The sequence below is a fragment of the Diuraphis noxia genome, unplaced genomic scaffold (genome assembly GCF_037042655.1).
Source record: "Diuraphis noxia isolate RWA-SAM2 unplaced genomic scaffold, SU_Dnox_SAM2 contig0002, whole genome shotgun sequence".
NCBI classification, from domain to species: Eukaryota; Metazoa; Arthropoda; class Insecta; order Hemiptera; family Aphididae; genus Diuraphis; species Diuraphis noxia.
Genome location: NW_028301712.1, coordinates 67,705,282 through 67,730,387, shown reverse-complemented (window position 1 = coordinate 67,730,387; position 25,106 = coordinate 67,705,282). Strand labels below are relative to the sequence as shown.

Genomic DNA, 25,106 nt, shown 5'->3' with positions numbered 1-25,106 from the left:
ATTAAGATAATAAAATAAAATATTAAAATAACGAATTTAACTCACAGTTTGAGACATATAAGACGTAGAATTTTTAACGGACTACGAATTGCTCAAGTTAAGCTAGTGTTATATAAAATAATTAGGACAAAAATAATTTTTAACTTAGTTATAAATTATAGTTTTCTAAACTTAAGTTTAGAAAACTTTATATCTTCACCATGACCGTTCGTTATAGTTGTTACTATAGTACCTATACAATATACATAGTTATAATGATTGTTTGAACTAAGATTTTACAACAGTTCTATACAACAAATTACATTTATATTAAATTGTTTCAAAAACAAGTAGGTATGCAATATTTTGTATGCAAATTAAACACGAAGCGCCCCATAATAGTCTTAACGCATTTAAAACAGATGCGAATCGTTACTATGCGTGGCCTAAGAGACTATTATATTAGGTACATGAAACAAAATTTTTGACGAAATCAATTTTATTTATTTTATTTAACACAAAAACGAAGACTCGTAAGTTCAGATCCATCAGACTAGCAAAAGAACAGCAAACCCCTTAAAAATTGAATGTTTTCAATTATCTTAATGTAATAGAATATATTGAAAAACTAAAAATGTGTTTGTGCCTTTCTGTTTTTATGTTTTTGGCAGGTACCTCCTATTGCACTGGAAATGTATTATTAAATGATATTTAAACTAATAAAAAATAAAAAACCTACGACTAATAAGTTGTACTGTCGTAGATTTTTATTAACTAATAAAACTTCACCCAATACAAAGAAAAAATGTTGAAAATGTTTCTCACTAGTCTGAACGGGGGGCTTAAATACAGTAAGACCGGTGACACACATGAGAAATTTGTTTCGTGAAACAAGAAATTTATTTCGTTACTTGAAAACGCGTGTATTTAAATAGAGCAACACGCACGACTGTTGTTTCTGAAACGTTATCGCAGAAATATTTTGTAAACAAGTTTCATGTGTAATTGTTTCGTCATTTCACTATATCAACTCCCGCGCAGTTAACGACGTAAATAGGTATGTACAAATATGATAATTTATAATAATTTATATTGTTATTGATTATGATTATATTATAGTATTAACTACCTTTTTAAACTATCTTCTATATTATAAAGGATCAGAAAAAGTACAAATATCAATAGGTAATAGTAAAAATGTAAAAAACAATAATGCAAAAGTTTGATACCTATTAGTTTCGACATCTTTAGACCAACTAAAATGAGCTGGGTGAACCAAATGGCGGGTAGGCGAAAAAATATTTATGAAATAAATTTGTTCTATGTGTATTGGCCATGAAATATGTTTCGTGTGATTCATTGTAAAAATAAATTTTGTGAAACAAATTTCTCATGTGTGTCACCGGCCTAAACGTGCTATAATCAGAGTTGGTATTAAGAACTTGATATTGAATGAACAAATAAAGTTTGTAATTTTTGTAGTTGTTTGTATAATTTATTAATTCTATTAGAACGTAAAAATATACGTAATCGATTTAGTCCAAAATATTAAATATTGCAAGTGCTAGTGAGCGACAGGTGACTTATAAGAAAATTCTTCTTGATCTTCCAGTCGCTTGTCGTACTGTCGTTCATCTTCAGACGAGCATTTTGTCAACGAGTTTCTTTTGTGGAAAGAATCCTTAGTCCCGGCAATATTCGTAGTAAATAAATAATACGAATTTATATGACATTTTTTTAACTATTTGCCTATTCTTTATTATTTTTAAAGTACCTAGCGATGGATGTTTCGACGGAATCACTTACATAGAAATTATGATATTCCGTATAATCCCGGGCAGCATAGATCACTCACATAAAGTATCTAACTTGATTTGAGAACATAGTCCCATAAAAATTCCTTGACCCTCCCCCCTTGTAAATATAATAAATTATGTTAATATGTGTTAATTGTTAATTGGTATTTTTAGCCTCAAATTTACTCATATTCTACTACCTAACCTAACGATACTAGAACCATGTTAGGTATTCGATGAACATTGTAATTAAATTCTAGACATACCAAAGACCAAATATAATATAATTAATTTAAAGTAAGTATCTACCTTTAAATTATTAGAATTTTCCATGTCCAGTTTTACATCAAATCAATTTGTGTAAATCGTCAATTTTTCAAAAACATTTAAAATAATATAAGCTCAACATTTGCAATTCTCGAACCTACCTACGTATAATATAACCATCAGCGTGATGAATATTTAAAACACTACAGCTTTGTCATCGAGAAAAAATAATAACAATTTATTCATACATTTACAATACACCATATTACATGTTAAGTATTACCTATATAATATTGATGTACAAAATGTGCCGGCATCGGTGCCAACCTGACGGCCATTTGACAGTGAAGTACAACATACTATAACAATGGACAGTGTTCAGATACACATACACGTTAGTTAATGATACTGTGATAACGACCGGAAATAAAATATGCATTATAAATGCTAAGGATTATTATCATACAGATTGCTAATATAGACAACCATATGATGTCCAAATACAAGAAACTATAGAAACTACTACAACTGTGATGTTCAACACTTTGAGGTGTGATAGAGACTTGCACTGACACGGCTGTTACTGTAGTTTCAATCCGCGGTACTGCTGTTGGACTAAACGTTCGATCCTCATTGACATTGATAATCACCTGTAAGATAAAACGACATCACGATACACGTGTTATAGTGTGGTTAAGCTGGGGGGGATAAACTGTGGAAATTGTTTTATTTTTATTTTTTAGGAATTATATTATGATTTATGACGTTCATTGCTCATAACATCAACATATTTCAGTGATCTGGGGACCGTACAAAGGTGCAAAAGTTACAACTTATAATAACATTACAGTAAGACATATAGATTAAACTTTAACAAAAAAATAATACCATAGAGGCATAGAATAGAGAAGATTCAAGACTGTGTTCATAGTATCATCATGTCATCGCTATCATAATAAAATCAAGTTGAGTTGAGTTCCTATATTATATCCGAAGCATAGGCGGTGTTATGAACGTCACCGTGGATACCTGTGATGTCCAGTTATATTTTATATTGTGTCTCTGGTTGTATCCAAAGACGACAATTTGTTGAAACCGTTCTCTGTGTAGCGGGTGATAATCAAATGTTGTTTAATAGTTTATTAATAAAAAGAATACACGTTTTAGACTTGAATGAGATTATTATACTTTATTACATTTAAAAATGTAATTTATACTACAAGCACACTACTCAACTCGAATGAGTCGGGTTCAAGACTAAATTGCCGAAAGGACTGATACTATAGTCTTGTCGTGCATAAGCAAAATATCTAAGATAAGACGCCTACATACAGGCGTTATTATATTCTGTATAACAAACGTCTCTATATAGTGGTGGGCATATAACACCCGGGGGGTTAGACGGAAGATCATTATCCTATTTTTAAACAATTATTTTGGGTAATGATTTTCCTTTTCTTATTTAAAGTTCTACTTGATTTTGTTCCGTCAAACTCGGTTGGTTTACATTAACATTTTTAATTTTCTTAAAATTAATAATTTTTCTTATTGTCATAGTTGACAGCATAATTATTAATAAACAACTAAACAACATAGTATTATTAAACCAATAAAATAATAATTTATATAAATTGAAGATTGCTTAAAATGTAAATTGTTAACTTAGTAAATCCCATAGTTTTAACTGTTCTATCATTTATCCCTTGTAACATGAATATTTTAGTGTCTGATACTTGAACATCATCTTGGAGAGCACCTAGCTTTATTAAATTAAGATCAGCTCCTGTGTCTAGAAGCTACAAGTAGCTTTACGATCTCATTTGTACATTGTGGAATTGTATATAAAGCATGGTTATCAATTAATTTGATTCTGAACGACAAGGTTCTTGAAGGTTTAAGGCTATCGTTTTTAATGTTTTGACCGATTGGTTGCCCGAGCCACTCGGTCTTGGCCCGTTTCCCGAAAACTGTCCATTGGATTTATTTGTTTTTTTCTTTTTGTAACATATATTTTCGGAGTGTCCCGGTTTATCACAATAAGTACATGTTATATTTTTCGCATCTTTATTATTTGGATTTTAATGTACTTTTGATTGAAAATTTTGCTGGCCAGTATCTTGACCGCGATTTCCATATCTACATTGATTTGTAAAATGGTTATTACGATTGCAAATTTCGCAATACTTTTGATTGTTATTTCTGCCTTGGTTTCCTCCTTTAAGTATTCGTTGAGTCTCTTTTGATGATTGATACATTTTCTGCTCTTCAAGATTTGCCTTCATTGCATCTTCCAGTGTTTCAAAGTTTCTTGATTTAATCACTGTTCTTAAATAAGGTAATAATCCTTCTACGTACGTCGTTAAAGTAATTTCTTTTATAGATGTACGTATTGCTGTGGCATCTGTGGTTGATTTTTCTTTTGTGCTCACATTACATAATTCATTGAGTAGATTTTCAACCTTCGTAGAGTAGTCATGAACTGACTCTCCTTGAGACTGTCTTGTTGATTAAGTTCAAGTTCTAAATACCCTGGAGTACGTTTAGCACAAAAATTTGATTCGAGTAAATGTTTAAGTCTTGCCCAATTTTCTACATTGTGATGTTGAGTTATCGCAAAAGCTTTCTTACTTAATTTTGTACGAATAGCTTGTAATAAAACTGGTTTTATGTTGTTATTGACATTAGACATTACGAAATCACATGCACTAAGATAAGGATAGATATCAGCTGAATCTTCACTATTGAAAAAAGAAACCAATTTAATGGCTGTTTCTAATGAAAGAACTGTATTATTCATTTTGGATATGGTACACGAATTATCCACCAACAATTTTAAACCGAGTAATTCGGTATTTTTATTTAATTGATTTGGTGTGTTTTCTTCACCTATTTGATTCGAAGGTACTAAAGTTGAAATATTTCCACTAGTATCAGAGAATAACGATTCTACACTTCTAGATTTCCTATGATATCTTTTATTTTGGTGTGCTCGTGACCTAGTATTTAGGCTAGTATATTTTAAATTATCGTCAAAGTTATTTGGTATAGGAGTATTATAATCTTTATTTACTGTAGATGTATCTGGGCTCTACTATTACCACTACTTGATTGAGTAGACATACATTAAAACTGTTAATTCGTTATTATAATGTGTAATGAGAACAAAACAAAATAACAATAATAATAAAAAAAATTACAATTATGTTACTATGTCAGTAAGTCAAGATAAAAAAAATAAAAAAATACAGTAATTTTATTCTATTATTCAAGTTAGTGATCATAATATTATTATTATATAAAAATATTTATGTTTTATTTTTTTTATTTTTTTTTTTACATACAGCATGACGGTCTTTGTTATTACTCCGAACTGCATAATAATTGATTTCTTTGACAGACTATCTGGATCCCTTGCAGGGGCGGGTTTAAGAGGGTGACTAAGAGGGCAGTAGCCCCCCCCCTTGGGAATAAGCTAATTATTTTACAAAGTCTTGTATTATGATAATATATTGATATATTAATAATTGTTTTTCGTTCGAAGACTGACGTCTGACATGACGTGTAAAATTATTATGAAAATATATCGACTATATAATATGCATATATAATAGAATGTATAGAATAGAATATATAAAATTTGTCACTATTGTGAAAAAAAAATGACTTACTCATGAGGGACTCAAAAACATAATCTGTAATTTTAAATTTTATATAAATTAATATAAACTAAATTCTTGAACCTCTATTAGCCCCCCCCCCTCCCTTGGTTAGTGATAAAACCCGCCCTGATCCCTGCTTTCAACTGCTATTGCAAAACTATATTATGAGCCTTGTATTAAATTCTCAAATCTTAGAATTAAAAAGAAAAACTTTTATGAATTTCGATCTAAGATAATTTGAAAATTGCCGTAATTTTTACGTATTAAGTCAATATTTGAAATTCAAATCCTAATAAAAAAAAATCGTGCCTATGTATTCCTTTTATTTTTCAATTGCTATTGTAAAAATATATTATGATCCTTGTATTAAATTTTCAAATCTTAGATATAAAAAGAAAATTTTTTATGAATTTCTAGCATATAATAATTTACGAATTTTCGTGATTTTTACATAATATGTTGTCAAAATTCAAACTTTGAATGCTTATAAAAAAAAATTGTGATTATGAATTTATTTTATTTTTCAACGGCAATTGTAAAAATATGTTAGGAGCCTTGTATTAAATTTTCAAATCTTAGATTTCAAAAGAAAACTTTTATGAATTTCGATCTAAGATAATTTGAAAATTGCCGTAATTTTTACGTATTAAGTCAATATTTGAAATTCAAATGCTAATATAAAAAAATCGTGCCTATGTATTTTTATAATTTTTTAATCACTATAAGAATAACTTATGAGGAACTTTGTATTAAATTTTCAAGTATTTTGATAGGGCCAAAAAATTTTTATCGACACTTCAAAAAACAATTTTCAGACAAATTGAAAATTTCAGTCGTCTATAAATATCTAAAAAAAAGTCAAAATATTTTGAAAATTAAATCATGTAAAGAAAATGCCAATCTAAATAACTGATAGAATTTTCAAATATCTGCGACTTATACTTTTTGAATAATAACAAATATTTAAATTCGTTTGAGGATAAATCGTTATCGTTATGCTATTTCGTAAAATTTAAAATTCAAACGCACTTAAAATTTTTCCTATAATGATGCTTCGAGTTTTCTCTATAGCTACTTGAAGGAAAACTTAGTGTTGTATTTTAATCCTTAGTTATAAACGCAAAAATTCTTATGATTTTTCAACTTCAAAATTACTTGCAAATTTTCGCGTTTTCGACAGATTTCGTAAAATTTTGAACTGTAAACGCTTATTAAAAAAAATTGTGACTTACGATTTTTATTTTTTTTTAGCTACAATAAGAACAACTCATAAGGAACATTGTATTAAATTTTAAAGTTATTTTGGTCGTCCAACATTTTTTTACCGACACTTCAAAAAAAAATTCTCAAAAAAATCGAAAATTTCAGTGGTCTATAAATAACTCAAAAAAAAATCGAAAATTTTTGAAAATTAAACTGTATATAGATATCACTAACATTAACATTTGGTGAAAATTTCAAGTATTTACAGTGATTAGTTTTTGAATAACAACCATATAAAAATATCGATTTGGTCAAAAACGGGTTTTGCGTAAAAATTCCCGTTTTTCTGTCATTTTTTTTTTTTGTTTTTCTCGATTTTTTTGAAAACTGTTGGAAAATGTTTACTTTTGACCTCTATAATGCACCAAGGATCTTCACTTTTACATCGGAAACCACCCCCAAAGTTTGAAATCGAAGCATTATTTCGACTAGTTATGCTGTACACAGACACAAAAACCAAAAAAAAAAAACACACATAGTAAAATCGATACATTCATCACTTCGTTCAGAATCTAAAACACGTATCCGAAAGCGCGTTTTTATAACACTATAACCAATGTTTATGTGATTAAGCTCTACCACTGATTAATTTAACCAGATGTGCAAAAAAATTAATAATATAACATACGATGCCATCAATATAATATCTAACCTTGTTGTCCACGACAAACTTTCGACGCTTGTTGCCGTTTTTGATATTATTTTGTCGGTTGCTGTTCGTGGTGTCATGGCGACTCTGGCCGTTTCGTTTCTCACCACGGTACTTTTTTGCCTGGTTTTTACTACGGAGTCTCTCGCACTGGTTCTTACCACAATGCTTTTGATGCTGATTCTTGTCACAGGACTTATTTTGCTGATTTTTACCACCAGATTGTTTCTTTTTTTGGTGATGATTATTACCACATCGCTTAGTCTCTTGATGGTTCTGGCCGAGACAAGCCTTTTCTTTTTGAATGTCGACATTTCGGTTCATATCGTAGTTCATGTCACGGCAAGAAAAATTACGACACGTACTATAAAGGTAAGAAGCCTCTGTCATCGTCTTCGCTGATCTACTATAGGTCAATGTGGTTATAGAGTTCCACCGTCGGGAAAGTTTCGATTGTGTCGTAAGTCGGACGCGATGAGCAGTGACTGGTGACAATGTTATGGGTACGACCATCGCCGACCATTCGTGTTCCCGATTGAACGGTGTAGCAACCACAGCTACGGATAGACTTAGCAGTATGGCCATCAATATTTTGGTAACCAGAATTATACCGCTAGCTGACGTGGTAAATGACATATTCTTAAATTTAGTTGACATGATTTCTGTATAGATTTATTTGAATACTGAACACGCTATTACAATGTACGACGAGGCGTATCATATGTATACACAAAATATTTTTACATGCTGTATTTTTGTAACTATGAAATGTGGTTTTGTATAGTCAAACGTATAATAATTGTTGTTACTATGTTATATTGCATCTAGGTTACGGTGAAAAATATATTACAACCATTTTTAAATAGAGTATACAACGTTATACGAACCGAAAGTTCAATGTTCAATAATTATTTAAAAAATTATCAATATTTTTAATTGGAAATGTTTAGTTATAATGTACTTGTAAAAGATGATTCAATTATATTCAACATTTAAATACAATTGGAAAAGTTTGTATAACCTTGACATCTCACAAACATATTTTTATTGGATTAAACCAATACAAAATTATTATTATCAAAATGCTCAATGCGCTTAATAATATGTTTAGATTTTGTGAGGTACCTACACCGTATTTTATACCAGATACATAAATTACCTGAAATTTTTTTTATAAATGTCGAACTTAACAATAGCTTACAAATGTTCGTGCTGATTTTGACAAATATTCAAATATTTTTAATCAAAATTCAAAATTTAGACTCTTATAAAAACTATTATGAACTATTACGCTCCGCTTTCTTTTTTAATTATATATACTAACAACAATTTATGATAAACTTTTTATTTCATTTTTAAGTTTTTTTTTTTCACTAGGTAAGACAAGTAGTATGTATTTGTATGTTCTGAGCACCTTTTTTACAGGGAGATTTCATTAGGTCAAGCGAACATTTCTACATACGTCTACCGTGTAACGAAAAAATCTCAATATTTTTTAGACAAAATTGTATGTTAACTCAGATTTTCCGTGTAACACAATACGGTGTTAACACATATATTGTTCACCTATGGTAACCCCTCACATTAAAGTATTTACTGTGTACAAACCAAATTTTTTTTTTTTACCAAAATTAATTGTAAACTGAAATAATTATTTCAAGTAAAGAATATAAATTATTTAATAAACTTTTTTTATTATTATAAATAAATAATATCTAACGAACGTTGAAGTATTTTTAAACTCTATTGCATATCCGTATGATAATTTAAATTTAGATTTTGAAAAATCTAAAAAAAATTTCTTTATTTTTGTGTAACAGACGATATAGGTACACAGTTTTATAATGTGTTATACTTGTTGAGATTTTGTGTTACACAGTGAACGTGTGTAGAAATCTCTTTGTAAAAAAGGTGCTCAGAACATACATTAGGGTTTTTGAGAATTTGTATTACACGGTGAAGCATGTAGAAATTCCCCCTTGAACTAATGAAATCTCCCTGTAAAAAAGGTGCTCAGAACATACAAATACATACTACTTGTCTTAGTGAAAATAAAAACTTAAAAATGAAATAAAAAGTTTATCATAAATTGTTGTTAGTATATATAATTAAAAAAGAAAGCTGAGCGTAATAGTTCATAATAGTTTTTATAAGAGTCTAAATTTTGAATTTTGATTAAAAATATTTGAATATTTGTCAAAATCAGCACGAACATTTGTAAGCTATTGTAAGTTCGACATTTATAAAAAAAATTTATATTAAATCAATTATAATATGTATTTAAGTATGTGGGGCCAGAGTGACAAGGTTGATTGTAACTCACAAAATCATCGGGGCAGAACAAAATTGCGTGGTTCTACACAATCACCAATTACCCGTGCTGACGTCCGATTCCATCATCCGGTTACGAAATAAGTCCATTAGAAGTGATGACACCGCACTTGTCTCCTCTTAGAGAAGGGGTAATAATATCATGTGTATAGTGATATATACATAGATAAATAGATCACATGATGATCGCCTTACTACCCACTTGTGATTTAAGTATTGAGAAAGATCTTGAGGTAGTTTCAGTGTACAAATAAAGATAAAAACAATGTAAGTATGTGCTTACTTATAAGTTAAGACCCAAATGTTGAATATGTCTAAGATCTAGGTTAAAAACCATATGACTACATTGTTTCATTACATTTCTGGACTTCTGGTATACCACTGAAAATGTTGCTTTGAGATGATATGACACGTAAGCGCAATACCGCAATATATAAGTTTTTAAGTTCTAAGTTATTATATCTACTTGTAGTATAGATGCCAATGCATTTATCAATGGAGTGATAGAGTGCAAAATCTGTGTGAACAATGTTTTAGTTATCATATAATATTATTACACAATTATATTATATTATACACGATGACTATAATATTCGTTTAACATTTAACATTGTTATACCTAAATATCATATATTATATTTATTTAATAACAATAATTCCTGAGTAATCACTAAGCATACATACGTTTTCGCTTCAAAATAAATTGGTAATTGAAGACACAGTATTAAAACGACCATTGAATATTTATTGTGAACTATATTATATAATATGTTAAAGTTAATGTATGAAATTCAGTAATTCTATAAAATAACTAATTATTCTATAGAATTACGAGTACTTTCTGTTAATGTATTAAATGAATCCATGGATAATACATACAACATACATACATCAATTAGTTATTCTACATACTAACTAGATATTTTATAAAAGAGAGTACACTGTACACTTTATCATTCATTACCCTATAAATATCTTTCAATTATGTCTGCGCAATGGTATAATTTAAAAATCTTATTAAATTTGAACATTTATTTTTATTTATTTTTTCTTTCTAAACACTGTGATGTAATCAAAATTATTATTATTATGTGTAATAAATTATTTACTACCTATTTATAAATTATTATTCCATTTTATTGTTACACATTATGAAATAACATAATGTAAACAAGTATTTTCAGAAAACAAAGCTTTAAATTTCTATTTTATTATTTTTAACAATACTATAAATTTTTATTTACAATTAAATTTACATAAATTACAAACATAAACTTACAATTCTACACAACGAAGAGACTTATCTAATCCAGTCCCTGCCATCTATACCTAACGATATAAATTTCATGCATTACAGTACGCATCACGAAAACGTGCGGATGACTGCAGCGCGCCGTGTGTCGGTTTTTCTGTAAACAAGTGGGCCTCAATGTTTGATGAACATTTTTTATATATTAATAGAATTATTATTATTATTGTTATAATTATTTCAATTTTTTTAATTAATTCACGTTTTTATTGTGTACAGTAAATTGTATTTTTTTTTTAATATCATTAAATACATACACATAATTTATTAATATAAAAATACGAGTTTTAAATTTTATATTTGGCGTGAAACAGTTTGGCCACCACCAACGAGAAATTGCCACTGGGCGCGCGGTGGTCATCCGCACGTTTTCGTAATGCGTACTGTAGCGACCCAATTGGTATTATACATATTAACTAGTAAAACTATGTAGTTTATATATTAGCGAGCATAATTAGGAATTTTATAGGATAACTAAGAAATAAAGAAATCCGTGATCCGCCGCGCGTCCAAAATCTCGGACGCACTGCGGCAGCCGCATTTTAATTATTCTACGAAATTACGTATTACATACATTACCGCTAACATATACACTTATCTATGTCCCGTGAGGATTTACCCATTGCGATATCTCCCAATATAATGGTGATATCAAAATTCTGGTTTTGTAATAAGACTCACAGGGATAAGAACTACAATTATTTCATATTTTAATTTATTTTAATGTTTTGGTAAAAAGTTACAAAATACCTATATTTTTTTATTTAGTTATTTCAAAAAAAATTAAGATAGCCATTTTGTTGAGTTTATTTTTCTGAAAATATTGACGTTTCAAAATTTTAATTTCATTAATTTCCTGATGTTTTATATTTTTTTTAGTTTCGAGAAAAATTGCGAATTATTTAACACCGTAATGTTATCAAACATGTGACCCGCCGCGCCGCGCGCATTCCCATACGGCCGGCCGAATATTTTCCGTGTTCCTAATAGTTATAAATTTATAATCATATTTTATTTCTTCAAAACTAGAAAAAATATTAAAAATCAGGAAATTAATGAAAATAAAATTTTGAAACGTCAATATTTTTAGAATAATAAACTCTACAAAATGGCCATCTTTAATTTTTTTGGAAATAATTCAATAAAAAAATATATTTCTTAAATTTTTTACAAAAACATTAAAATAAATTTAAAAATGAAGTAATTATAGTTCATGTCCCTATGTATCTTATTATAAAACCAGAATTTTGATATCTCCATTATTTCGTAAGATATCGCAATGGGTAAATCCTTGCGGGACACCCTATATTATCCACCATAAAAATATCTAACGTTCAATTGTCATTTTGTCAGTATTGTTTTATAAGCTATAAATGCATATGTTATATAATTTACTACCTATAATAATCAAGTGTATTTGATAATAATTTTATTTTGGTCATTATGACCTATGATGTAAATAAAATTAAAATACATTTTTCACAGATTCTTTTGGAGAGAATGCTTTTAAAAATTAGAGTTTTCAATTGGTTCATTAGTTTCTTATTTCTCACACATTGACGTAATTGCCAGACGAAATGTGAAGAAGTAAATGATCTCCAGGAAACTTAATACCGAACATCCAAGAAACAGACCTGCAGTGCCTCCAATCGAAACTAAAATGTGTAAGTATATAGAGAATTTTATTACATTTTGTTTAGTACAATTAATAGAAAATAATGAGTTGATATTTTTTTTTTTTTTTTTGATTACTTACCTAAGACATCAGTGAAACCAAACAACACGTTTCTTTTTAAACGCATTCGAGGATATTTAATAAGTCCCCACTTTAAATTAGTTCCTAGGAACCTGAAAAAACAATCATAATTCGATATGGTGTTCAATAATTACTTAACAGATGAAATGATATATACCTATAACCCTATATGCCAATTTATTATTTCCAAACAAAATATAACAACACCTATATAGTACTTTTTTTACAGCTACATTTCAATTATTTTAGAGTTTTAGTTATTTATCAATTTTGTCATTGTTAGTAATTAGGTCCTTAAATATTAGATTACCATTGGATTGTGTTGTCTCCTTCTACGATATAATTCACATCGTCGCAAGGTGGGTAACAACCACAGTTTACTTTTTCATCAACCCCTGTTGTATTCCTGAGTTTTATAAGAAACTCTGAAAAAATCAGTAATTTATATGTTCTTGATATAAATATTCAAAACCAATATAATTTACCTTTATATTGATCCAAACAATGCATACCTTTGACATCACATATTTTATATTTTTCTGAAATTAAAGCTCAAAATTAATGAATTATCGTATCAAATGCTATTTAGTTATTTAAGGTTTAATGTAGAAAAATAACGATTGGATTCTTTGTTTATCCTACCCGGATCAGAGAACGCGTCGTGTTTATTTTGATTCATCTACACCTACACTTATATTATAGAGTTAGTCCAATTTTTAGAGTTGCTCCAACGTTGATGCCAACTATGGTATGCCTGCAATAGTTTGATACTGCTGTAATGATAGCCATTCCATTCTTAATAACTAATGGTTAGCAAGAATTTCATCATTATATTCCTTAGGCTATACCCCTATTATTTATTATATACAGAGTGCCCCACGAGGATTTAACCAATGCAATATCTCCTGAAATAATGGGTGTATCAAAAATTTGGTTTTGTAATAAGACTCACAGGGATAATAATTAAATTTATTTTTATTTTATTAGATATAAACAATCTGTACAATATTAGCACAATAGTGACTCTATTGGCTATTGATTAATTAATTAATTTTTTTTTTATAACTACAAAAAGACGTTACTACGTTAGTCGTTTAAGTTTTGTAAAAGGTCACGGCACCATTTCCTTTTTAATCTGCGGTTAGGATTTCCTGGGAATGTAAGGATGGAAAGATCTTTTATGAGAGGGTTTGGATGGGTTTGAAGTCGTTTGTGAAAACTTGTGTAAAAAATGTGTGCTTCCTCTTCAATTGTTCTCATATGAAGATCGTTATGAACAGTTTGGTTAGAGATATAAGGCAGGGCATTAGATAGTCGTCGGATTGATAATATATTAAAGCACTAAAATTAATTTACATTTTAATTTGTTTTAATGTTATGGTAAAAAAATTAAAAAACATATTTTTTTAATTAATTATTTCCAAAAAAATTTACCACAGTTTTTTTTAAATTTATTTTTCTGAAACTATTGACGTTTTAAAATTTGATTTTCATTAATTTCCTGATTTTTAATTTTTTTTTTTTAGTTTCGAGAAAAATTACGAATTATTTAACACCGTAGTGTTATCCAAGCCTGGGCATAAACGCATTAAAAAGTTAAAAGTTAAGTTAATTTTAACTTAACTTTTTAAAATTTAATTTTCATAAACTTAATTTTTAACTTAACTTATTTTAATTGATATAAACTTAATAAATAACGAGTTACTTTTAATCAAATTCAAGTTAAGTTAATTTATAAATAATTAAATAATAAATATAATGAAGTATAAAGTTGGCTATATTCTCTAACAGTTTTAGATTTTTAGTTTCCTGAAAAAGTATTCAGAGTACATTCTTAAATACCATGTTATTTTTATTTAATAATTTTAATTAGTGTATTAATAAATCAAAAGATTGTATTTGTTTCGGCATTTTCAATTTTGTATTTTTTTTCATACCTACTACATAATTCTATTAATTCAATACATATGTATAGAAAAGCTATTGGCTATTTCCTGTGGTCAATAATATTTATGATTTTTATTATTTATATAGATATTATAAAAAAAAAATAACTTAACTTAACTTAAGTTAATAAGTTAATTGAAAATGTTCATATAACTTTTAATTTAACTCAGTTAAAAATTATCATTAACTTGCCCAGGCTTGGTGTTATCAAACATGTCCGGCCGAACGCTTTCAGTGTGTAGTTATAATCTATCTTATTTCCTCAAAACTAAAAAAAATATTAAAAATCAGGAAATTGACGAAAATAAAATTTTGAATCGTCAATATTTTCAGAAAAATAAACTCTACAAAATGACTATCTTTATTTTTTTAGGAAACAAATAAATATATTTTTTTTTTAATTTTATCAAAATATTATTAAATTATTAAAAGAAATAATATTGTAGTTCTCATCCCTGTAAGTCTAATTACAAAACCAGAATTTTGTTATCTCCATTATTTCATGAGATATCGCAATGGGTAAATCCTCGCAGGAATCCCTGTATATATTATAATATGATATATTAGGATGTATCATACTGTAATAACAGTCACACAAAATATTATGTTTATATTATTAAATTGACATCTGTGATTTCATATTGTTAAATCTTTATCTAAATAAACTGTCCCTTCGGTTCGGACGATTACCACCGACCTTTGGCTCGATTTGGACAACATCACTCCCCAGGCGTATGCCGGGTATGCCTAATATATATAGTATAACATTTTGTGTCTTTAAATAATAAATATATTCTTTCAAATATTTCTATTAAACTAGAAAATACAGAATTTCTTTCTTAAATAATATTGAATTATAAGCAAATAAATACTAAACACATTTCTTCTTCCTTCGTTCATCGAATATATTATGACAAATCTGCAGTTAAATTATTATAATTAAATCCTTATACATATATACGTACTTATACTTGCATGAGTATATATATATGTAGAATATGGTAGTAAATTTGACATGTGTACGTTGTATGTACTTATAATAAATATAAATAAAAAATCATATATGAATAAAAATAAATAAATATACATATCACAATCACCTCATTTTTACATTACTACCCTGACGTCAACATAATTTTTTTTTTTCTATTAAGGGGAACCCGCGGCCATTGGGTGTAGGGTGGTACGGTAGCTGGGGTTATTTTTGCATATTTGTTTGTAGGTTTTTTAGTGGGTAGGGTTGTACACGTGTTTGTGTATGTATGGTAAGAGGATATGTTGCTAAAAATCCCGGGTGGTCACCCATCCAGGAGCTAGCAACTGCGGCCGGTACGTACGCTCAGTGCTCGCAGATTGAACGTACGACCGCGCCTCACCAAGCCACAATCATTATAATATAATGGTTAGAAAATTGCAAAAAAAATAATTATTACCCATATACATATGTATAATGGTATATTAATTATAAAGTAATATAAGTATTGCATTTTGAATACTATAAAACCAAATAACATCTCAAATTAATAATTATTTTATTTTGATATCGTGGTGGTTTAATGGAGGGGGTAGGCTCCTTGGATAACTTCTGTGGTCATAATATTAAATTTACTTCCTCCCTCCTCATATTGAAGTATTGTAAATATCTCTATATTGTCCATTATATTGTGTCAAATTGTCGATATATTTAAATACTGTACAATATATTATTTTTTTACGAAACAAGTAATACGACTGCAAAAAAAAATGCACTCACTAAGTGGCTTATAAAAGTACGGAACACATCCACATAGTTTTCTCGCTTGGTCCATTCGACATTGGTTTCGGCATATGTTGTACGTATAAATCGGACTTATCTCCAACTCGCTCTCGTCCAAGAACCGGCAGCCCCTCTGCTTGGGCGAGAGATATTTGATTTCTGGCGTACTGAATATACTCAACGCGGTCACGTCCAGAGTTTTGTAAAAGTTTTCCGGCGACGGGTGAATGCGGCACGCCACGTCGGGCACTTCGTAGGGGGAATGTAAAAATCCCTAGCACGTGGATGCATATTATAAATCACGGTGAAATATCATATGTATTATATATTATTATGCCGATCACTTCGACGGAAAAAAATATTATTTATTTACAGAATTTCAACGCAATATTTGTTTTCTCTCTCTGCAGGCTCTTGTGCAAAATTGTTAAAATGCTCTCACCTAAAATTGTTATTTTTATGATTTTCGAGTTAACTACCAGTCCTGTAAAGAATACTTTTAAAAATTATTTAAGATACTACTCAAATACTTTAGTTGTAAAGTATTTCAAATACACTCCATTACTTTAAAAAAGTATTTGGAATACTTTTCAAATACTTTTGGTTTTTAAAGTAGGTTTTTAATGATTTATCGTAATATAGACACATAGTAAGTTTATAATAATTTTATTTTTTTTATTATTGATTGAATAAATGTTTGTTACATTTTAAGAACATAATGTTTTCAAAATGTTTATCGGGCATACTGCTTCTCTTTTTGGTCATGGCTGCTCCACCCACACTAAATACCCGCTCCACTGAAGCACTGCTTGGCAGCGGAGTATTGAATTTAATGAAAAAATTAAAAATAAAATGTTCGAAATAAAAAACCAAAGTAGGTATTCAATACAAACAAGTACTTAATACAAACATATTTAAAAAAGTATTTAAAATACTTCATGCTGAAAGTATTTAAAAAGTAATTCAATACTTAAAAAAGTATTTGAATACTTTTACTCAAATACTTTACAGGACTGTAATAACTACCTATCTAATATCTTAGAGTAATTCAAACCTAATACAAAAATAACAATTGTAATAATGTTTGTGAGGGTTTGGCATAATAATATAGGTATTTATATATTCTTTCTTATATTTTATTATTATTTGACTTTGGGTTCAACTATAAAAGTAAAGACATTTTTTTTTTGTAAATTTAAATGATGTTTCATCTGTTTTTTGACCATATTTAGACAAATGATATGTCATATTCTCAAAAATTTTATTTGCATCACTTTTTATTGGTTATTTGACTCTAAGATCACTCAAAGACATGAAAAAAAAATCTGCGGGAATCGAATTTTTCTGTTACGTGGGACCCAAATAGAGAAAACAAATAATGTGCAAACATTCTCTAAAATACGGTAGTTTATTACCATGTAACCAAAATTCATGGACGTTATCTGAACAAAAATGTCACCATCCAATGGGGTTCCGGACATGATTTCTATTTTCGGGAACTCACTGATGTTGCGTTTTATCCAATATCTATGAAAGAAAATAATATAATAATATGTTTCTAGGAACGCTTGTGAGACTTTCAAACGAGTTCATTGCACTCACGGGGACCGATTAGCTACCTACTTTTTTTCCAATTCAAAAACCAGGAACGGGTGGAATCTGTTTGTCACAATACTGCCACCCGTTTCCGATCGTTTATTCACCAACACAATATAAGTTACCTATAGGTACCTACTTGTAATCGTTGTAGGGCGCAATGTACCCGTTGTACGAATAACATAAGCCCAACTCGGTGACACTTGGCACCAATTCGATCGATGAAAATATGTCTACGTGACTGTTGCTGATTGTATACGATATAGGACCGCTCAAGGACAAGACATAATGCAAGTACTCATTCGGCGATATCCGATTGTACGCGGGCACTTCTTTAAACGTATCGTAAGTGGCATTTGCCAACTGCACCAGAAACGTCCGTAAATCTTCTTTTTCCTCATATGTGTAATTTTCAAATCTAAATCAATGCTGTGTATTATTTTATCATTTTTTTTTTATGATACGGACGGTCTAAAAATTATAAGTCCTTACTTTTTTTGTACAAGTTCATCGAAAAGTTGGTCATCGATTTTGTTCGTAGGACATAAAGTGACTGCTGGAAGTGCAGTTGCCCATTCCTTGTACTCTCTGTCCATGGATATCACAGTTGGATTCTCTTGATAACGAGTCCAAGTGGAAGAACCAAGTATTGCTGAACCGTAGATACTTAAACATATTGCAACAACCCAAATAAATCTGTCACACAAAAATTATAGAAACACATATAAATTGTTAGCTGTTATTGATTTGTGTTAAATAGGTATTCATCGTTAAAAAATAAATCAACCTGACAGGGTTAATATTAATAAAAAACGAGTTTAAAAAATGATGCGATACGTTTAAAACGTAAATAAAAATGGTTTTTAAAGTATCTTCGTGTTAGTTTTAAAGAATATTATAGACTTACTTATACGAAAATTATGTATAAGCTCTAGTCATCAGCATATAAACAATTTACAATTTTTAAATGTTCAGAACTAACTCAATGTAAAATATCATTATTATTTTAAATAATAACGGGACTCCCTGTATAAAGTGAGAACGAATTTGTGTTGTAAATAACTGGAGCTGCAATTTAGAAATGTATCTGTTCCTTAGACTTTATTTGACGGAAACCGCATTTGGAAATTGACCTTTTTGTAAAACGGTAGCCGAATGGGCGGGCGTCAGTCGTTTCCACCAAAAAACTCGATTTTCATTTCCGCCAAAACGAAAAAGGTTAGATAATCATTTCCACCAAATCTATTTTTACCTACCTATCTAAATTATAGTTTGAGAACCATTTAGAGTTACCCAGGGGCTACCACCTTTACTCTAATATTAAATATAAAAGAAAATGGATTATATTCAAAACGTACAATACTGCTATGTTTTATAAATACGGAGACAATGCTTGCGGATGTTGTCTCTTCTAAACATTTTAGATTCTGAGCGGAGCGATGAATGTATTGATTTAACCATGATGTGTGTGTTTTTTTTTGTGTCTGTCATCACGTTTTGGGGCAGTAAAAGTGCTTCGATTTTTGACTCCAGTACCTCGTTCGATCAGAAAGTGAATCTAGTTGGTACTTTGGGGGTGGGGGGGAGGAGGGGGTGGTCAAAAGTAATTCTTAATACTTTTCTAAATATCGAGAAAGACAAACTAAAAATTAAGGGGGGAAAGGGGAATTTTACGCACAATCAGTTTTCGATGTAAATTTTCACCGAATGTTTATATAAGTATATTCTATCCACCATGAAATTTTCAAAAATTTTCGACTTAAGTTGAACTATTCATAGGTATTTGAAATTTTCGATCATTATTAGTTTTTTTTAATTAATATCGATAAAAATTTATTTGTTGAGTAGAAAAGCTTGAAAATTTAATACTAGGCTCTTAACATATTGTTACGAAAGCAGTTGAAAAATAAAAGAAATTCATAGTCACAATTCTTTTTTAATAAGCATTCAAAGTTTGAATTTTGACAAAATACGTAAAAATCACAAAAATTCACAAATTATTTTAAGCTAGAAATCTAAGATTTAAAAATGTAATACAGGATTTCTTACAAGTTTTTCAATCTTTATCACAAATAAAAAGTCCACCGGAAATTCAAATTAAATTTATATGAGCATTTGAAATTTAAATTTTTATAACATTGGATTTTCACTGGAGTTCACATTTAGCGATTTTCTTATTTTGGTATAACTCTAAAACAAATAACCGCAGATACTTGAATTTTTCTCTGAATGTTTATATAGGCATTTTATATATTTGATAAAATTTTCAAAATATTTAGATTTGTTTTGAGCTGTTTAATGGCATTTTAATTTTTCAACTATTTTAGTTTTTTTTTCTATAAATATCGATAAAATTTATTTGTTCTGTAGAAAAACTTTAAAATTTAGTACAAGGCTTCTAACACATTTTAACAATAGCAGTTGAAAATTAAAATAAATTTATAGGCAAAACTTTTTTTTATAAGCATTCAAAGTTTGAATTTTAACAACATATTATGTAAAAATCACGATAATTTGTAAATTATTTTATACTATAAATTCATAAAAAAATTTTCTTTTATATCTAAGATTTGAAAATTTAATACAAAGCTCTTAACATATATTTACAATAGCAGTTGAAAAATAAAAGAAATAGATAGTCAACATTTTATTTTATAAGCATTTAAAGTTAAAATTTTGAATAAATACGTAAAAATTACGGCAATGTTAAAATTATTTTACGCTAGAAATTCATAAAAAAATTTCGTTTTATATCCAAAGGCTCCTAAAATATTTTTACAATTTCAGTTGAAAAATAAAAGAAATACATAGTCACAATTTTTTTTTACAAGCAATCAAATTTTAATTTTGACAACATACGTAAAAATCACAAAAATTCGCAAATTATTTTAAGTTAGAAAATTCATAAAAGTTTTCTTTTTAAATCTAAAATTTGAAAATTTTTAATAATCTATAATATATCCTAGACAGATAAACCGTCTTCGTTCAGAATCGTTTATCGTATACAATGATATAATATCATTGGATTCAAATTTAATTCCATCCATTACAGCAACCCACTTGTAATCTACTGTACAGCAGAGCGACATCCACTTCCCCGCTTTTTTTTAAATGAGTTCTATAAGTAAAATACTCCCGCAATTTCTAAATACACTTTTGGGTCATATTGATGAAGATTTAAAAGAATTAAGTGAGAGGTGGTATCTTAATGGACAAAATACTAAACCGTTGAAGCATCAGGGTCTTTGCAAAAGTATCTATAAATACCTAAGTAATAAAAAGACTATATATATATTATGTTTAATTTAGCCTATTATAAAAAACAAAATAAGTATATTTTGTAATTATCAGAGAAAAAGATTCTATACATTTTTCAATATCAATTTGCATAATTATCTTTTCCATGTATTAAAATATGTAAAATAATTAATAAGCCTTTTTTTTGTTACACGAGTCTTGTATATAATATATAACTAGTCATTTTGCATCAAAAAACTAGGTTCGCAAATTAATCAGCTAATCATTGGCACAACTAGGGGGTTGATAAAGGGTCTTTAGCACCCCTTGATATTTTTAGATCTAACTAGTATAATTATAATGAAATAACATCAATTTTATGTTTTTAATAGTATAGCACTCCGCGTTTTAGAGGTCTAGTTGCGCCTATGCAGCTAATAAGTAATAAACAAAACATGATAGCTACTTGTTAAAGTTTAAATAAAATCAGGAAATAACCAAATAAGTATTCGAATATATTTATGGTCATAAAAACATACGTCAAAACCTATTTTAATTTTAGACCAAATTCTGTGCAAAAGAGTGAAGAGGATACAATATATTTAAGTACGAATAATTGTACCTAAACATAATTATTGAAAACAATATAATATGAGAATAGTATCGTATAATTTATTATAAATAAATATGTATCACACATATAATTATATAAATTATATGTATTAGAAGTTAGAACACATACTTTTCGGTATAATGCCTCCTTTTGTCAGTCAAGTGATTAAGGCCGTGGATATTAGAAGATGAAAAAAACAAACTAACAAAATTAAATACATTTGTTTTGAGTTTGATATATAATAGTTCTTTGTCTGTTTTCACGTCTGAATTATCGAACTTAAACAAGACATTGCGTTTCTGAGGATTCAACTCGTTCCAATACATTGTACAAAATATTAATTAATTTTCAGCAATAACTATAATAAATGAGTTCAGTAAAAATCAGAATGATAACAGCTTATGGACTTCTGAGTATTGAAATAAAAATATGTAGCAGTCTATATTATACTTTTTTTATGTTTAGTTAATAACCATGTTGTGATTTTTATTTTGAATAATTTAGTCGAAGTTCTGTAATAATTAATAACTGTAGCGTTATACGGGTGAGATTAGAATTTCAACCATATTATCACGAAGAATAGTTTATTTATTATTTATTATTTTGATTTCAATGATAGTCGTGCACGCGAGCTTTTCGTACAGTCGATGTAATATAAATATAACTTTTACAATTGTGCGTAAATATATTTAATACCTAAATATTTAATTGACAATAATAATTCATCTTCATTTATTTTACACACCTAAAAATATAGGTTCAAGGTCTGAGTAAACCTATTAATTATTACCTATGAATATTTTACTATCTGCTATACAGATATATAGACATATTATATGCTATTATTTAAGTGTTTGATAATAATAATTTGTTAGATTCTGAACGAAGTGATGAATGTATTGATTTTACAATGATGTGTATTTATTTTTTTTTTTTTTGTGTGTCTATGTACAGCATAACTAGTCGAAATAAAGCTTCAATTTCAAACTTTGGGGGAGGTTTCCGATGTAAAAGTGAATATCCTTGGTGCATAATAGAGGTCAAAAGTAAACATTTTCCAACAGTTTTCAAAAAAATTGAGAAAAACAAAAAAAAATTACAGAAAAACGGGAATTTTTACGCAAAACCAGTTTTCGACCAAATCGATTTTTTTATATGGTTGTAATTCAAAAACTAATCACTGTAAATACTTGAAATTTTCACCTAATGTTTATGTTAGTGTTATCTATATACAGTTCAATTTTCCAAAATGTTTGACTTTTTTTGAGATATTTAGAGACCACTGAAATTTTCGATTTTTATGAGAATTTTTTTTTGAAGTGTCGGTAAAAAAATTTTAAATGACCAATCAAACTTGAAAATTTAATACAAGGTTCCTTATGAGTTGTTTTTATTGTAGCTAAAAAAAAAATAATTAATTATATTCATTATAAAAATAGTAAAATTGTTAGTCACAATTTTTTTTTATTAGCATTTGAAGTTCAAATATTGACAAAAATTCGTCAAAACCATGAATATTTGCAAATTATTTTGTAGTTCAAAATTTATAAAATTGTTTGTATTTATATATAAGGTTAAAAAATTCAACAGTAAGTTTTCCATAAGTTTTTCTTCAAGTAGCTATAGAGAAAATTTGAAGCGTCTTTATAGGAAAAATGTTTTGAGCATTTGAGTTTTAAATTTTTATGAAATCAGATATATGTTATGTCTATGATAATATAAGTATTATGAATTACTTACAGTATTATGATAACTACATGCAATGTTTTTGGAAAAATTGATTAACCATGCCTTATTCAAAATGCGTCCTAATTGAAAAATAATATATTTGTTTCAAAATAGAATACCTATATGACAATATTTACATATAATATATCCTAGACTGACAGATCATCTCCGTTCAGAATCGCTTTTCGTATACAATGATAACTATCATTGCATTCAAATCTAACCTACCCTAGTCAGAGGTCCATCCCATCACCTAATGTACAGCAGAGCGACATCCACTTTCCCGCTTTTTTTTTGTGGTAGTCGATTATAATATTTTTTTTAATTGCTCTTATTTTCTTTCGTCTTCTCTCTGTGATTACCAGACAGGTACCTATAGATCTGAAATGGACGCCCCTTTTAAATATTTTTGAAGACTATTTTTTAGATCTGGCACTATACCCAATGTTATTAGGTGTCCTTTATATAATTTGTAAATTTATTTTTCTTTATTACATTTATTTATCCAACTTGTATAGGTGGAGTTAAAGTCGATTTCTGCACGAGAATTTAAAATAATCCTATTTGGTTTTTTCGTAGTGTGGGATTTATTTTTTTAATTTATTAAATGCTTTATACTAAAGGATAAGCTTTCTCTCAAGCACAAACTTTAAAAATCAATACAAGGACACATTCTATAGAAAAGTCGTAATACCTATAATCTATATTTTATGTGATATACATATTTGTGATAAACCGTTAGCTACTTTGCTACAGCATCAAATTTATCGAGGTTACGAGAGGACTCAACAAGTTCATGACACATACAAATTATTTAAAACAGAATAAACTATATTAAAATGTACGTAACAATAATATTTTTACTATCATGTAACATTTATACACTTCAAAATCAAAACTAATAATATATTTTTATTTTTATTCGTTTTCAATAAATTCAGTCATTATTGTCAATTTATTGACATTTTATTTTTAGTATCAAATTGTTGATCTTTATTACGGTGATACATTTATGTTATTTATTATTCATATATTTTATTAGGAAATTATTATTTCATTTATACAAAAATATCAATACATACATAATTAAAATACACAAAATTATCTATCAGAAAATATTTTTAGTATTGTAAAATGTAGCCCTCCTATCGAACGACGCGCTCCTGGTGGCAGAATAACCGTGCGCTTTTTGTTTGGCCTCGACCACTTAATGTTTATAA

The 25,106-nt window shown here is 28.3% G+C and overlaps 2 protein-coding genes across 2 annotated transcripts; both read right to left on the bottom strand.

The window, feature by feature from the left end:
• Positions 1-2,386: 2,386 nt before the first annotated feature.
• Positions 2,387-8,267, bottom strand: LOC149058836 (uncharacterized). The gene is made up of 2 exons (XM_089220971.1): positions 7,617-8,267; positions 2,387-2,692 (listed from the first exon to the last, which is right to left on the bottom strand). Exons 1-2 carry the CDS (start codon positions 8,247-8,249, stop codon positions 2,438-2,440), a joined length of 888 nt encoding a protein of 295 aa, XP_089077097.1. The 5' UTR covers positions 8,250-8,267; the 3' UTR covers positions 2,387-2,437.
• A 4,210-nt stretch (positions 8,268-12,477) lies between these two features.
• On the bottom strand, positions 12,478-22,484 carry LOC149058835 (sodium channel protein Nach-like). Its single transcript, XM_089219997.1, has 9 exons — positions 22,288-22,484; positions 18,801-19,004; positions 18,448-18,726; positions 18,128-18,239; positions 16,710-16,986; positions 13,495-13,548; positions 13,320-13,434; positions 13,010-13,101; positions 12,478-12,908 (listed from the first exon to the last, which is right to left on the bottom strand). The coding sequence occupies exons 1-9, from the start codon at positions 22,482-22,484 to the stop codon at positions 12,796-12,798; spliced, it is 1,443 nt and encodes a 480-aa protein (XP_089076123.1). The 3' UTR covers positions 12,478-12,795.
• Positions 22,485-25,106: the final 2,622 nt, after the last annotated feature.

Bases quoted from the DNA above. Each gene is read 5' to 3' on its own strand.
- LOC149058836 (XM_089220971.1), bottom strand. From the start codon at position 8,249: ATGTCATTTACCACGTCAGCTAGCGGTATAATTCTGGTTACCAAAATA. The intron at 2,693-7,616 runs GTTAGATATTAT...TTTATCTTACAG, and splicing joins AGTTTGTCGTGGACAACAAG to GTGATTATCAATGTCAATGA.
- LOC149058835 (XM_089219997.1), bottom strand. From the start codon at position 22,484: ATGTATTGGAACGAGTTGAATCCTCAGAAACGCAATGTCTTGTTTAAG. The intron at 16,987-18,127 runs GTAATAAACTAC...TCCACGTGCTAG, and splicing joins CCATGAATTTTGGTTACATG to GGATTTTTACATTCCCCCTA. The intron at 13,549-16,709 runs GTGAGTGCATTT...CTTTAATTTCAG, and splicing joins GTACTTTTATAAGCCACTTA to AAAAATATAAAATATGTGAT.